Below are 15948 nucleotides of genomic sequence, written 5' to 3'. Positions count from 1 at the left end.
CATAAAATGGAGAGATATAAGAACAGATATGATATGCCCAGAACAGCATACAGGTGGTCTTGACATATATTCCATTCTAAAGCTCCTTTTCTAGCCATACAAAGATGTCTGCACAAGAAGACCATTCTCCAATAAATTTGGATAAAAACCAATTTCTACTCAATATTCAACTTCTGGAAGAGTTCACTATATGCCTGAAATCTTCTAGCTCTGGAAGTCCATAATGATGTTTGTTAGGAGAGAGCCACATAAGCTTTCTCAAAATGATCATTTCTCAAAAGGATGAGATTTCTAAGCTGGGAAAATAGATATACAGAATACCTGCCCCTTGTACCATGACCCTTTATCTACGGTCTCTTTTCTGTTTGGAGGTGTAAGAGATTTTACAAGTGCCAGTCAAAACAGCTGCCACAGGAGTGGAAATGCTCTGTGGATGGGCAGCTCCATCATTACCCCTGACACTTCTCTGAACCGTTTAACTTACATGGTGTCATCACACCATATGCTAAACGAATCTCTGTAAAGCCGGATCCTGGTTCTCTCAGGGGCTTCACTCCTCAGGTTTCTTATTACATCGGTTAGAGCATACCTCTCAGAGAAGGGCCAAAGTAAAACTTTTTCTTCCTCAGCCCTTTTAGTGAAGCCACAGAAACCCTCTCTAATGTGTTTAATGAAGATATTTCCAGGTTATGGGGCAGCCCGGGTGGCTCAGTGGTTTAGCACCGCCGCCTTCAGCCCAGGGGCGTGATCCTGGAGACCCCGGATCAAGTCCCACATCAGGCTCCCTGCATGGAGCCTGCTTCTCCCTCTCCCTGTGTCTCTGCCTCTCTCTCTCTCTCTCTCTCTCTGTGTCTCTCATGAATAAATAAATAAAATCTTAAAAAATATTTCCAGGTTATACCAGGTACTTTAGAGCTGAACCTCAAACAAAGAGAAAAGTGGGAAAATCCATATGTATTTATAAATGTACACAACAACGTACACCCAGCAAATGGGTACTCAAAATGCCCTGCTCACAGAGCACTTAACTTCAACTGTAGAGCCCTCTGATAAATTCATTTCTTTTACATCAATATAAAGAAAGAAATTTTGGATGCCATGGATTTCTAACATTACTGAGCAGACACAAACATTTTGATAATGCAATGGTAAGGCTGAAGAAGGGGAAAAGGCAACGACAAAAAAAAATACACATGGATCTGATAGAGAAAAGAACATCTTTTAAGGCACTGAGTTCAGAACATAGAAAACTTAAAGTCAAGTTCTCCCATATTTCCATTAAGAAACCTCAACTCTGGCATTACAATTAAAAAATCCCACAGAGGTAGTGATAGGAAGGGAATGTACATTTGTATATTTATAAGTAATTTCCCTGAAGCTAGGAACAAGAACAGAATATTAAGACATCCTATTTTTTGGGGGGTAAGGCTTAAGACCAAATACAGAGTCTAAAATTCATAAATTAATACTAATATTGTTAAAACAGCTTTAAAGTAAGCGATCATCCTAGGTTCCAAGTTTCTCCTGCTTAAGTGCCAACTCTGAACCACCCGTCTGTTGTTTGATTCTCTGTAATCCAATCTTGTTAATAAGCCAATTGGGATCCATCAACGTAGAAGATCTAGCAACATTTTCCCAACTTTCTTTTTTTTTTTTTTTTAAGTTTTATTTATTTATCCATGAGACACACACAGAGAGAGAGAGGCAGAGACACAGGCAGAGGGGGAAGCAGGCCCCACACTGGGAGCCCGATGTGGGACTCGATCCCGGGTCTCCAGGATCACGCCCTGGGCCGAAGGCAGGCGCTAAACCGCTGAGCCACCCAGGGATCCCCTTTCCCCAACTTTCATTGCTGATCCTGAAAGATGCAAATCATAAAATGGTATTGCCATTAATTCATTTAATATTTAACTACTTCAAGGGATCCTGACCTACCATTCTCTCCATGGCAATACAACTGGAGATGAAATCCCATTTCCCTACCCAGGATGCTAAAGGATCTACTTCAAGTAAATAACAACAAATACCTTTTTGCTACTCTTCCCTTTTCAGATGTTTCTCTTTTCTCTTTCCTTATTCCAACTCCCTATCTCAGAGGACCCCATCATCAAAAATAACTTGAATGGGCAGCTCAGGTGGCTCAGTGGTTTAGTGCTGCCTCTGGCCTTGGGTGTGATCCTGGAGACCTGGAATCAAGTCCCACGTCGGGCTCCCTACATGGAGCCTGCTTCTCCCTCTGTCTGTGTCTCTACCTCTGTGTGTGTGTGTGTGTGTGTGTGTCTCGTGAATGAATAAATAAAATCTTAAAAAAAAAAAAAACTTGAGGGGGATCCCTGGGTGGCTCAGTGGTTTGGCGCTTGTCTTCGGGGCAGGGCGTGATCCTGGAGTCCCGGGATTGAGTTCCGCATAGGGCTCCCTGCATGGAGCCTGCTTCTCTCTGCCTCTCTCTCTCTCTCTCTCTCATGAATAAATAAATAAAATCTTTTAAAAAAATAGAATTATTAGAGATTTTTCTTTTTTCTTTTCTTTTTTTTTTAAAGATTTTATTTATTCATAGAGACACACACAGAGAGAGGCAGAGACACAGGCAGAGGGAGAAGCAGGCTCCATACAGGAAGCCCCACGTGGGACTCAATCCTGGGCCTCCAGGACCACACCCCAGGCTGCAAGAGGCGCCAAACCCCTGTGCCACCCTATTAGAGATTTTTCTAGGTGAGAATGATAACCTCCTACAGAAAGAGAATAATAAGAATTTCTGAACAGTTCCCCAAAACAGTAGGAACTCTGTATGCTCAGGAGGGAGCGCTGGATGGCAACTCCTGACCCCAGTCAGAAGTCACCCCAGAGAGTTCGGTAGCTGGGGCTGGATATCCTCTGAAGAGTTAACTTCCACTCCCTTAACAGGAAAGGGGGGGGGGGCGAGGAATTAAAATCAATATATACACAAAGAAACCAACATATCTAAAATGACACCTGGTCCCTCTATCTCTATAGTTAAGCCAAGGCTCTGAAATGGCACACAATAGCAGCTTATTGTTAGCACCTGGTTCACAAAGGGACTCAGAAAAAAGAAAAACATCGCAAGCAGAAAAAGGACAATTTGACAGCAGATGGCACAATTTCACCCTGCCCTTACGTAGGCTTCTCTCTTGCTATTTCGTCATCCCCCAAAACCAAGAGTAATCTCTCAAGTCTGGAGGAAACCTAGTAAAGGTGGCCAGTAGCCAAAATTAATTTCAAAACTGGTATTTTTGCCTATAAGCCTCTAATAGCCAATTCTGTTTGTCAAACTTGGTTTGGTGAGTTATATTTTCAGTCTATTTTGAGCCCCAAGTGGTTCTGCACCTCTGGAAAAACACAGCAAATTACCTCACTAATCAAGGTAAATAGAACCATGTTAACTGTCAAGTTTTATTCCAAATTAAAAATGTATGTTTTCCCCATGATCGCTAATTAAAAAAACTGTATTCTAAACAGCCATTCAAATGTTTACTTGGCACATCCCTCTGGTTTCTTCTAATTTACAATAAAGCTAGCAAGCAGGTCTAGAATGATGGGGGTCCGATTTCAAAGACAGTAACTTCTGTAATGTAACCTCTCCACAACCTCTCTCTCTATCCATATCCTCTTTCTTTTGAAAAAACTCCAAACTGGTGCACAAAGAAAACCCAGCAATGAAACACTTTCCAAAAGTGTCTAAGCAGGGATCCCTGGGTGGCGCAGCGGTTTAGCGCCTGCCTTTGGCCCAGGGCGCAGTCCTGGAGACCCGGGATCGAATCCCACATCAGGCTCCCGGTGCATGGAGCCTGCTTCTCCCTCTGCCTGTGTCTCTGCCTCTCTCTCTCTCTCTCTCTCTCTCTCTCTGTGACTATCATAAATTAAAAAAAAAAAAGTGTCTAAGCAAAGGGAGCAGGCATAGTGATAGAGAAGGGAGTCAGGCAGATGGAGTTATCGAGTCAAAATTTTTGGTTCCTTACTTTATGGCACTGCTAGTTTTTTATTTCCTTTGCCAACACACACTGGGCACCCATAAAGCACAAAAGCTCTGCACAAAGTCAGACCTTGAGGAAAAAGAACAATTTCCTCATCCCAAGCCAAATGGAAACAAAACTCCACCAACACTATCAGCACTCACCTCTTTCCCGACTTCTTTTGCAATTAGGAGGATACCATATAAGCTCCACAGAAAGGCACACTTAGAAAACTCAACAAAAATTTTATGAAATTAAAAAGTTGATATTAAAGCTTGATATTATATAAATAAATGTTTGGAAGCAAGTTGTTCTAGCAAAGACTACCCTCCTGATTGCAATTTTATAAAATCCAGCCAGAACAAAGTTTGTATCTCAAGACCAGATTGTTATATAACCCCACAATCCTCTTTCTGGCCACTTTCCAGCATTGTGGAAGCACAGCCTGGAGGATTTTGGATTTACATACACTTCTCCCACAAACAAGTTTTCTTCCCTTTCCAGTTTTTAAATATTCCACTTCATTTTCTTAAACTGGCATCTGATTTATAGACACATAATGGATGCAGAATTAGGCAATTACCAATTTCTTTTCAGTGAAATTAATTCAGGATAGAGGGGAATGCCTGCTCCTTTGGAAGCAGAATATATTTCTTTCTCTTCCCAAAATCTTGCTTCTAATCCACCTCCCAGTTTTCTTTTCTATCAGGTATACATCGTAAACCTAAGACAAATTTTAAGGTCACTTGATGGTACAATTATTAAAGGCTCTGTGTGTGTCCATACTAGGAATGTTATCTAAATCTTCTGATACAAAGTCAGTTATTTAAAAAACAATCAACCCACAATTTCCAGCATTCTTTTACTTCTAAGCTTAAAGCAATGATGTGAGCTGAGAAATTTGGTCCTTATTCTTTTGGTCCCTCAAAAGAAGTGTTCCCTAAATTTGGCTTTGAATTTTCCAGTTGCATAGCAAGCCTTCCTGAGCCCAAGCACTGTACCCAGCTATAGTTTTATTCTTAAGGACATTCTTAATTTTTATACAATGTCTGTCCTCTCTATTTTCTTTTAAAAAGAGAAAAAGATGGACATAGTACAGGTTGTGGCCCTGGCACATTAAGATGAAACAGTTTCCAAGGAAACTGCAGGATGAGGCTCTATGGTCCCTCCTGCCCCAGTTACTGCCATGTCTCTCTCTTCCATCTCCCCCTCTGTAACTACTACAGCATCTACTTCTGCCACCTCTTCAACCATGGTGAAATCAACTCCATTGGGCTGTTGTCGGGCCATGGCCTCTAGCTTGAGGCGGTACTGTTCTGCCTCCTGCTCTTTCTTTAGGAGCTGGTGTCGGTATTCCTGAGCTCTTCGATTGGCTTCCTGGAGCTGCTGTTGTAGTAGCTCTCTTTCAGCGCCCTCCTGTAAAAGTAAACCATGTCATCACCAGGTAAGAATTCCTGATCCCAGATTATCCAGAGAGTAGACAAAAATGTAGAGAAAGGTTCAGGCCTTAAAAATTTTGGCTTCTGAGTCTTTCCTTTCTCTTTTCTCTACCACTGCTAAAAACATTACCTTGTTCTCCTCCACACTGTTTGTCATCTCGTCTATCCTTGGTTTCTTAGTCAGAGGCAACTTCTCTGCTTCTTCCTCTTCTTCAATTACAGTTTCCTCTGCAACCTGACCAGCAGGTACAGTGAGAACTACAAGCCAAAGGACACATAGTCAAACAAAGAGGTTTTGCTTGCTTTATTATTTTTTAAAATATTTTATTTTTATGTAATCTCTATACCCATTGTGGAACTTCAAACTTACACCCTGAGATCAAGAGTCTCAAGCTCCACAGACTAAGCCAGCCAGGCACCCCTGACTGCTTTAAATTAAGAAATAAACTGAAATATATTAGTTGAAATCTTACTATTCATATTTCTTTGGATTTTTTTTTTTTTAAGATTTATTTATTTATGATAGAAAGAGAGGCAGAGACACAGGAGGAGGGAGAAGCAGGCTCCATGCCGGGAGCCCGACGTGGGACTCGATCCCGGGACTCCAGGATCACACCCTGGGCCAAAGGCAGGCACTAAACCACTGAGCCACCCAGGGATCCTTCTTTGGATTTTAGAATCAAAAGGTAAAGCATGGCCCTACAGAGAGAAACAGAAAAGATTAGAGAGGCAGATTTGGAAGCCATACAGTTAACACCCAGGTCTGAGGCTCTTATATAAAGATGTGTAACTCTACAGGCACAGTAGTTCAGTCAGTTAAGCGTCCAACTTTGATTTCAGCTGAGGTCATGATATCAGGGTCCCTGCACTGGGCTCCAAGCTGAGTGTGGAGGATGCTTAAATTTCTCTTTCTCCCTGGGCCTACCCCCACTTGCACACATGCATGCACTCTCTCTCTTTAAAATGAAAAAAATCTAACTCTGGGTTAAAAGCTATGGCCAATAAGCTTACAATTCTTCTAATATAACTTGTCTAATGAAGGCCTGATGTCTTTACATAAGATTTTATTTATTTTTTTTTTAATTTTTTTTTAATTTTTTTTTCTTTCTTTCTTTTTTTTTTTTTACATAAGATTTTAAAGAAACTTCACATGAAGGCAGTTTTCTAGTCACTATATTCCAATTTATTTCTCTTCCATAGATAAGTGAAAAAAAGGTCAACACCTACCTATCAGAATAACTAATATTTTAAAAGTGCTAACACCAGATGATAACAGGATATGGAGAAACTGGATAATTCATAAATTGCTGGTGGGAATGAAAAATGGTACAATCACTAGGAAATAATTTGGCAGTTTTTTTAAAAAGATTTATTTATTAATTCATTCAGAGAGAGCGAGGAGAGAGGCAGAGACACAGGCAGAGGGAGAAGCAGGCTCCATGCAGGAAGCTGGATATGGGACTCGATCCCGGGTCTCCAGGATCACACCCCGGGCTGCAGGCGGCACTAAACCGCTGTGCCACCGGGGCTGCCCAATTTGGCAGTTTCTTACAAAACTAAACATGTACTTAGCATGCAACCCAGCAACTGCACCTCTGGGCATTTATCCCAGAGAACTGAAAATTTATGTTCCCATAAAACATGTACACTATTGGTCATAACAGCTTTGTTCATTGATAACCAAAAACTAGAAACAACTTAAATGTCCTTCAATGAATGGTTAAACAAAATATGGTAATCCACATCATGGATACTATTCAGCAATAAAAAGGAATGAACTATTGATACAAACAGTAACTTGGATAGATTTTAAGGGAATTATGCCGAGAGAAAAAAAGCAAATCTCCCAAGATTCCATATTACATGATTCCATTTATAATATTCTTTTTTTTTTTTTACTTTTTGTTTTTATTATGTACTACATTAATACACTGCATAACCTTCTAGAAGGGGTAGATGAACCATAACCGAGGTATTTTTCATCAATCAGGAAAATGCTTCCTTAATCGATATTCTCCAAACCCTTTGACACATAGTAAGGATTAACTCCAGAGACTCGCCTATCTCTTTGCATCAAACTCCACTGATATGGATAATAGGCAACCCTTTTTTCCTTGCCCCCGTTAGTGAACCTGTGGATGTGCGCCGTGGCTATGCCGGGGATGACCAAGCACACGGCCATGACGCCGATCCCGGGCAGAATCTCGAACCACATCGCACCGTGGTTGGCAGGGCCAAACCCTTCCTTCCCCACCCCCGGCAAAGGTGACCGCGCCTCCCATTTATAATATTCTTGAAATGACAAAAGTACAGAGGTAGAAAACAAATTAGTGATTGCCAAAGGTTAGGAATGAGGTGGGAAGGGAGGTAGCTGTGGATATAAAAGGAGCACAAGGGGGCAGCCCGGGTGGCTTAGCGGTTTAGTGCCACCTTTGGTCCAGGACATGATCCTGGAGACCCAGGATGGGGATTGAGTCCCAAATCGGGCTCCCTGTAGGGAACTTGCTTCTCCCTCTGCCTTTCTCCTCTGCCTCTCTCTGTGTGTGTGTGTCTCTCATGGATAAATGAATAAAATCTTTGAGGGAAAAAAAAAAGGAGCACAAGGGATCCTTAGGATCGAACTTTTTTTTTTTTTTTTTTTTTTTTTTCAAAGACAGAGAAGAGAGTGAGGGGATCCCTGGGTAGCTCAGCAGTTTAGTGCCTGCCTTCGGCCCAGGGCATGATCCTGAGGTCCTGGGATCGAGTCCCATGTTGGGTTCCCTGCATGGGACTCTGCCTGTATCTCTGCCTCTCTCTCTCTGTGTCTCTCATGAATAAATAAAGTCAAAATTTTGGTGACTAAATGTAGTAAACCAACCCTCCTCTTTTCAAACTCCAATAGATTTTTTTTAGAGAGAGAGAGAGAGAGTACAAGTGGAGTTAGGGGGAGCGGCAGAGGGAGAGGGAGAGAGGGAATCTTAAACAGGCTCCATGTCCAGCGTGGAGCCTAAGGCAGGGCTCGATCTCACCACCCCGAGATCATGACCTAAGCCAAAATCCAGAGTCAGACATTTAACCAACTGAGCCACCCAGGTGCTCCCAAACTCCAATATTTTTAAGGAATAAAGTTTTAATGATTAGTTTCTTTTTAAAAACAAAATTTACTGATGTATTTCTTGAATTCATATGGCTCAAAAATTAAATTATAAAAGCACATATAGTGAAAAGCCTCCTATCCATCCCCAGCTACTGAGGTACCCTCTCAGGAGGCAAAGAATATTATCAATGTTATTCTTGAATGTTCCTTCAGAGATGGTTTAAGTCTATGAACATATTAGCAAATATACATATATTTCCCCCCTTTAAAATATAAATGAGGGATCCCTGGGTGGCGCAGCGGTTTAGCGCCTGCCTTTGGCCTAGGGCGTGATCCTGGAGACCCAGGATCGAATCCCATGTTGGGCTCCTGGTGCATGGAACCTGCTTCTCCCTCTCCCTGTGTCTCTGCCTCTCTCTCTGTGTGATTATCATAAATAAATAAAAAATTAAAATAAAATAAAATAAAATAAAAATGAATATATAAATGTAGTATATTCTACACACTGTCCTGTGTCTTACTCTCTTGTTAAGTGTGTGTTACTCACTTATTATGGCTTGGGGGATGAAGACCATGCTAGTATATAAGCCATTTCCTCATTGTTTTCAATAACTGCATAGTTTTCTAACGTATGCGTGTACCATAATTTCTTTATCTAGTTCCCATGTGACATATACTTAGGTTCTTTTTATTTTGTATTTTTTATTGGAGTATAGTTGATCTACAATGTTACATTAGTTTCAGGTACAACACAGTGACTCAACTTGTCTATACACTATGTTCACCACAAGTATAGCTACCACCTACTTAGGTTCTTTTTAATCTTGGATAATTACAAATAATGCTGTAACGAATAGCTTTGTATATATTTCATTTCTGTGTGTGAATATAAATTCTTAGAATTTTTTAGTTCTTTAGAACTTTGATAGATACTGGGAGCAGCTAGGTGGCTCAATTGGTTAAATGTCTGCCTTTGGCTCAGGTCAGGATCTCAAGGTCCTGGGACTGAGCCCTGCCGGTTAGGTCCGGTAGGGTGGGGTGGGATCCTGTCGGGCTTCCTGCTCAGCAGGGAGTCTGCTTCTCCCTCTGCCCTGCCCCCCTGCTTGTGTGCTCTCTCTCTCAAATTAATAAAATCTTAAAAAATACATATATTGATAGATAATACATTTAGAGAATACATTAATTTACACTCTCAGCAGTGATTTTTTTTTCTTTTTTTTTTTTTAGATTTTATTTTTAAGTATACACCCAACATGGAGCTAGAACTTACAACTCTGAGATCAAGAATCACACGCTTTGGGCAGCCCCGGTGGCGCAGCGGTTTGGTGCTGCCTGCAGCCTGGGGTATGATCCTGGAGACCAGGGATTGAGTCCCACATCAGGCTCCCTGCATGGAGCCTGCTTCTCCCTCTGCCTGTGTCTCTGCCTCTCTCTCTGTGTTTATGAATAAATAAATAAAATCTTAAAAAAAAAAAAAAGAATCACATGCTTTAATGACTGAGCCAGCCAGTAATTTATTGTAAGAGTGCCTATTTCCTCATACCTTGACAACACAGTGTTATAATGGTATCTCAGTGCAGTACTGATTTGCATTTTTCTTGCTATGTATGAAGTAAGTTGAACATATTTCCATATTTTTAAGACCCATCAGTGTTTTCTGTGAACTACTGGTTCATATTGTTTCCTCTTTTTCCTACCAGACTTTTGGCCTTTACTCACAAATCTTATATGTGTTAGGGAAATTAGGCTTTGTTGGCCTAGTTTCTCTCTTTCTTTCTTGGAGCCAACCTGGAATCTGGCACTCTTCTAGTCCCACTATTTAAAAATTAATGCCTCATTTTTAGAGGAATGTGGAATGTCTAAAATATCTTTCCATAAACACTTTGTTGAATGGGATAACTCACCTTGCTGTCCATCTTGCATAGTTACAATAAATGGCTGGCCAATGCTTCCAGTAGGGATTGCAGTTTGGATATTACCCAGAGGGACTCCATCAGTTACTATAGTGATGACCCTTTGGCCTCCGCTCCCCACAACTTGCTGGATTGATGAGTCAACAGAATTTCCCTCTATGATTTCCTCTGAATTAGCTAGAGATGACAAAAATGAATTTGAAATTTCAGCTTTTTTAAAAATAAGAGTACAACAATTTCAGCCTCCTTGAAATTGCTAATATCAGTGATAGGAAAACTAGGAAAAAGAAGTTAGGTTTAAGTTTCTAAAGCAAGTTCTTGTGAACAATGCTAAGTCAGTTGAGAAAAGAAAATAGTGAATGCAATAGAATAGTATTTTCTAAAATGTCTTCATGAGTTATTAATAGCTTTCACTAAGGATAGGTTCTATGCACAAATGCACTTTCAAAATGCCAGTTTATTTATTTATTTTTTTTTCAAAATGCCAGTTTATGCTTAAATTTTTTGTTTACTTTGTAAGAAGTATCAGAAACTCCAATAGGCTAATGAGCCCTGTGATTCTCCAATAGAGGATAAGATATGCTGAGTTTCCCCAGCATGTTTGATCTTGGAATTCCTTTTTCAAAAAGCATCTTGAAAGTCCAAACAAATCTATGAAGCTTAGAAAAATAATTACAGAGTAGATCTATTTCTATAAGAAAATAGAAGTATTTACAGTGAATTAACAAAATAACGTGTCAAGCAGTCATTGATGAAGTCTGACAAACACAAATGGTAGGTGGTTTCTTTCTCCTATGTGACAGATAAACAATAATATTAATCGCAACTAACACTGACTACTTACAATGTAGCCAGTATCTTTCTAAGAATTTCATATATATTATGTTGAATCAAGATTTTCAGTTTGGATGGAACGCCTGGGTGGCTCAGTGGTTGAGCATCTGCCTTAAGCTCAGGGTGTGATCCCAGGTCTGGGATTGAGTCCCACATCAGGCTCCTTCTGAGGAGCCTGCTTCTCCCTCTGTCTATGTCTCTTGTCTCTGTCTCTCTCTCTCTCTGTGTCTCTAATGAATAAATAAATAAAATCTTAAAAAAAAAAAAGATTTTCAGTTTGGTAATTAAAAGGGGAGAGAGGGTGCCTGGCTAGCTCAGTCAGAAGAGCATATGACTCCTGATCTTGGGGTGGTGAGTTCAAGCCCCATATTGGGTGCAGAGATTACTTAAATAAATAAAACTTTAAAAAAGATTTTCAGTTTGGTTAGTCAATACCCCCAATAATTATTAGGCAAAAGGATTCCTACTATTCCACTTCAGAATTTTTCTATCTAAAGAGTCACAGGTAGGAGTGCCTGGGTGGCTCAGTCTGTTAAGCATCTGCCTTTGGCTCAGATCATGATCTTGGTGTCCTGGGATCAAGTCCCACATTGGGCTCCCGGCTCAGCAGTGAGACTGCCTCTCCCACTCCTTCTGCTGTTCCCCCTGCTTGTGCTCTTTGGCTCTCTACCTATGTGTCAAATAAATGAATAAAATCTTTTAAAAAATTAATTAAAAAAATAAAGAGTCACAGGTAGAAAGAACTTTGCACTAAGTGGGGTATGGACTATCCACCAAGAGACACATTCAGGTGGTTTAATGGAAATAGAGCATTTGCATCTATTAAAAACAACAGTTAAATGTTATAGCTGAAAAGACCTCAAGAGATAATCTGATCCAACCATCCAACCTCAGCTAAAGATGAGGAGATTGAGACCTGGGGAAGTTAAGTAATTTATCCAAAATCAAAAAGCAAATCAAGGGGGATCCCTGGGTGGCTCAGCGGTTTAGCGTCTGCCTTCAGCCCAGGGCATAATCCTGGAGTCCCAGGATCAAGTCCCATGTCGGGTTCCCTGCATGGAGCCTGCTTCTCCCTCTGCCCCTCTGTCTCTCTGTGTCTCTCATAAATAAATAAAATATTTTTTTAAAAAAAGCAAATCAAAATAAGAAGCATGAGTTTAGGACATTGCTTTTTTCCCTCTGCCATGCTGCTCACTCATACATGTCTGAATAAAGATCTTTATGATCGCTGCCAGTTGGAAAATAGGATTGGAGGAATGCTCTCACCGCCCAAATGTCAATGGCAGAAAGAAAGCAGAACAATCTGCTTTCATTTATGATGGAGCAGACTGCTCCAGAAAGATTCCTAGATGACTATTTAGCCCTACCCATGACTATTTGCCCCCACTTACATGAAACCCTAAGCCTTCTCCCCACAGGCTACCAGCTCTGGCTAAGTGACTTGAAACTTTTTTGTTCTGAATATCAGAAGGCCACTATACAGCATATATCAGTCCAACTCCATTGGAAATGCCAAAATATCATCTCTAGTGAAAATAAAAGCAAATAACCCTGAAGCACACAGAAGAAGTATCAGTTTCCTACATATTTTGATGCTTTTTAAAAATATAGTTTATTTATTTATTTATTCATAAGAGATACAGAGAGAGGCAGAGACATAGGCAGAGGGAGAAGCAGGCTCCCCACAGGGAGCCCAATGTGGGACTTGATCCCAGGACCCCATGATCAGGACCCGAGCCAAAGGCAGATGCTCAACTAGTGAGCTACCCAGGTGACCCAGATGCTTTAAATACAACATATCTAAGCTACTATTTTGAATCACTCTATGATAGCATCAGTCAAAACAAAACAGAGTATTTCCCAAATAATTGCTAACAGAAGACTAAACATTTCAATCTGAAGCAACTGGAGTCAGGGAAAAACAAACTTGAAACTGCAAAAATACAACAAATAACTCAGTCGTTCTCTAATATTATTCAGCCATCTGATTATGTTGCTTAGTGATTTTTCTTTCTGATGCTCAATGACTCTACATTCCTTTTTCCTAGATGTCTCTAGTTAACCATAATTCTTTCATATTTCATGCAAATTAAATCTGCTGGAAATGTAAAAATAAAAGAAACGGCAGTTCACTCAGCAGCTGTCCCTTACCTAACTGTAGCTCTGTGGGAGTTGGACAGGGGGACTGATGCCTCAGCAAGAGCTGCAAGGGTGGCCAAGCACTGAGATGGTAGGATTTGACAAGTGTGCTAAGGAGGCATGGGGGTCACCTATTTTGGTAAAAAAGGCAAATGAGGTCTGGTGGAGAGAATAAATAGAGGTGAACTGAAACTGGCTTTTAGGGCAGCCTGGGTGGCTTGGTGGTTTGGCGCCACCTTCGGCCCAGGGCCGGATCCTGGAGACTCGGGATCGGGTCCTGCATCGGGCTCCCTGCATGGAGCCTGCTTCTCCCTCTGCCTGTGTCTCTGCTTCTCTCTCTCTCTCTGTGTCTCTCATGAATAAGTAAGTAAAATCTTTAAAGAAAAAAAAAATGAAACTGGCTTTTATCAAATCAAAAACCTCAGCTTTAAAAAAAGAAAAAAAAAAAACCTCAGCTTTTCATTCTGATTGTCCTTCCTCTTGCTCTCCAATACAGACTGGTATAAACCAATGATCATAGTGTTAACACTCCTGGAAGGTTTAGAAAGTTTCTCCTTTAAAATGGATTAAGGTAATATGGTTGGTATAGGGCCACTATATTCCCCACATTTGCTCTTTTTTTTTTTTTTTTAAGCACTGATAGTGCTGAGCATTAGGAGCCAACAGACCACAAGTGCCGCCTACTCCCTAGGCTGGCAGTACAGAGCTATCCCTGGCAGCAGGCAGTAAGCACACACAGCATGCCTTAACCTAAACTACATGATGCTGAGGGAAGAGAGCCTGCTGGTTCTTTTTTTTTTTTTTTCTTTGACCCTGCTGGTTCTTTACTTAACCATACTGCATCTATCCAACAGTCTTCTTACCTAGACAGGCAAGAAGGAATGACCTTTAGTGTAAGGATGGTTAAAGACTGGATATTTCATTTATTGAATATCAAAGAGTAGTACAACTGATTCATGCTAAAAAAAAAATTACCTACTGTAGTTATGTCATGATGTGCTTTTTAAAAAACTTTGTTTATAACCTTTTCTTCTGGGCAGCCCAGGTGGCTCAGCGGTTTGGTCGCTGACTTCAGCCCAGGGCATGATCCTGGAGACCCAGGATCTAGTCCCACATCGGGCTCCCTGTGAGGAGCCTGCTTCTCCCTCTGCCTGTGTCTCTGTCTCTCTCTCTCTGTTTCTCATGAAAATAAATAAAATTTTTAAAAAATAATAACCTGGGATCCCTGGGTGGCGCAGCGGTTTAGCGCCTGCCTTTGGCCCAGGGCGCGATCCTGGAGACCCGGGATCGAATCCCACATTGGGCTCCTGGTGCATGGAGCCTGCTTCTCCCTCTGCCTGTGTCTCTGCCTCTCTCTCTCTCTCTCTCTCTCTCTCTCTGTGTGACTATCATAAATAAATAAAAAAAATAAATAAAATAAATAAATAAAAAATAATAACCTTTTCTTCTTATATCTGTGTGCTATTCTTACAGCTAAGTTCCAGGAGGAAAGTGCATTAGATCTGGCAACAGGCATGCCTAACTTTATGAATCAAAAGTATTACTCAACAGTTTTGCATAAAACTTTTATAAAATGAATTTTATTTCTCTATGTCTTTCATTGTAATTTCAAAGATACTTTTGTGCCAGTTGTGAATTTATTGCCTTTCAACTCCAAATCCAGCCTTCTTTGCCTTGCCTTGTCATACTAAAGCTAGACCCTATCAATATTTCTTGATAGTAAGCATGAAATTAAGTTTTGTCATACAGAATAGTGGCTGCTCCTTATATTGGTTATTCTCGTATTCTTTATGGTTCTCTTCACCTCTTTTTTTTTTTAGATTTTATTTACTTATTCATGAGAGACATAGAGAAAGGCAGAGACACAGGCAGAGGGAGAAGCAGGCTTCATGCAGGGACCCGATGCAGGACTTGATCCCAAGACTCCAGGATCACGCCCTGAGCTGAAGGCAGCTGCTCAACCACTAAGCCACCCAGGCATCCTGTTCTCTTCACCTCTTAGTGGTTAATACACTATTACTAATAATTCTTCGCAAATCGTACACGTAAGTTTAGAAATATATAGAAATTATATATTACATATTATAATAAAATTACACATATCTCCATGTAGTTTTGCCTCCTGACTGTACTCTGATTGATACACCTATCTTATTTTTAAATGTACTCTTAATTTTTTTTAAGATATTATTTTTTTAAGTAAGCTCTACACCCAATGTGGGGCTCAAACTCACAACTCTAAGATGAAGAGTTGCACACTCCACCAACAGAGCCAGCCAGGCACCCCTCTTAATTAAAAAAAAAAAAAAATTAAGATTTATTTATTTGAGAGAGAGAGAAGGTATGCACATAAGTTGAGGAAGGGGCAGAGGAAGAAAGAGAATCTCAAGCTGATTCTACCCTGACCCTAATGTGGGGCTCGATCCCATGATCCATGAGATCACAGCTTGAGCCAAAGCCAGAAGCTTTGCCTAGGTGCCCCTTAATTTTTTTTAAGATTTCATTTTTAAGGGATCCCTGGGTGGCGCAGCGGTTTGGCGCCTGCCTTTGGCCGGGGGCACGATCCTGGAGACCCG

General features: G+C 40.7%; 2 protein-coding genes across 13 annotated transcripts in view; both read right to left on the bottom strand.

Annotated features, from left to right (window-relative positions):
- Positions 1–3962: 3962 nt before the first annotated feature.
- The window catches only part of GABPB2 (GA binding protein transcription factor subunit beta 2), a 30378-nt gene continuing 18392 nt past the window's right edge, over positions 3963–15948 (bottom strand). For 11 of the 12 annotated variants that reach the window (XM_038562200.1, XM_038562197.1, XM_038562199.1 and 8 more), the window contains 3 exons: positions 10391–10576; positions 5541–5668; positions 3963–5387 (listed from right to left, as the gene is read on the bottom strand). In XM_038562200.1, the coding sequence (XP_038418128.1) occupies positions 5088–5387; positions 5541–5668; positions 10391–10576 (614 nt within the window). In that variant the 3' untranslated portion in view covers positions 3963–5087. The remainder of the gene's footprint in view (positions 5388–5540; positions 5669–10390; positions 10577–15948) is intronic. The other variant, XM_038562206.1, reaches the window with a different exon arrangement.
- Positions 7304–7701, bottom strand: LOC481033 (NADH dehydrogenase (ubiquinone) 1 alpha subcomplex, 1, 7.5kDa). The gene has a single exon (XM_038562216.1). The coding sequence runs from the start codon at positions 7623–7625 to the stop codon at positions 7413–7415; it is 213 nt and encodes a 70-aa protein (XP_038418144.1). The 5' UTR covers positions 7626–7701; the 3' UTR covers positions 7304–7412.

This window comes from Canis lupus, chromosome 17 (genome assembly GCF_011100685.1).
Source record: "Canis lupus familiaris isolate Mischka breed German Shepherd chromosome 17, alternate assembly UU_Cfam_GSD_1.0, whole genome shotgun sequence".
Lineage (NCBI taxonomy): Eukaryota > Metazoa > Chordata > Mammalia > Carnivora > Canidae > Canis > Canis lupus.
Note: the sequence above shows the minus strand (reverse complement) of the source record. Positions and strands in the feature narration are given on the sequence as shown.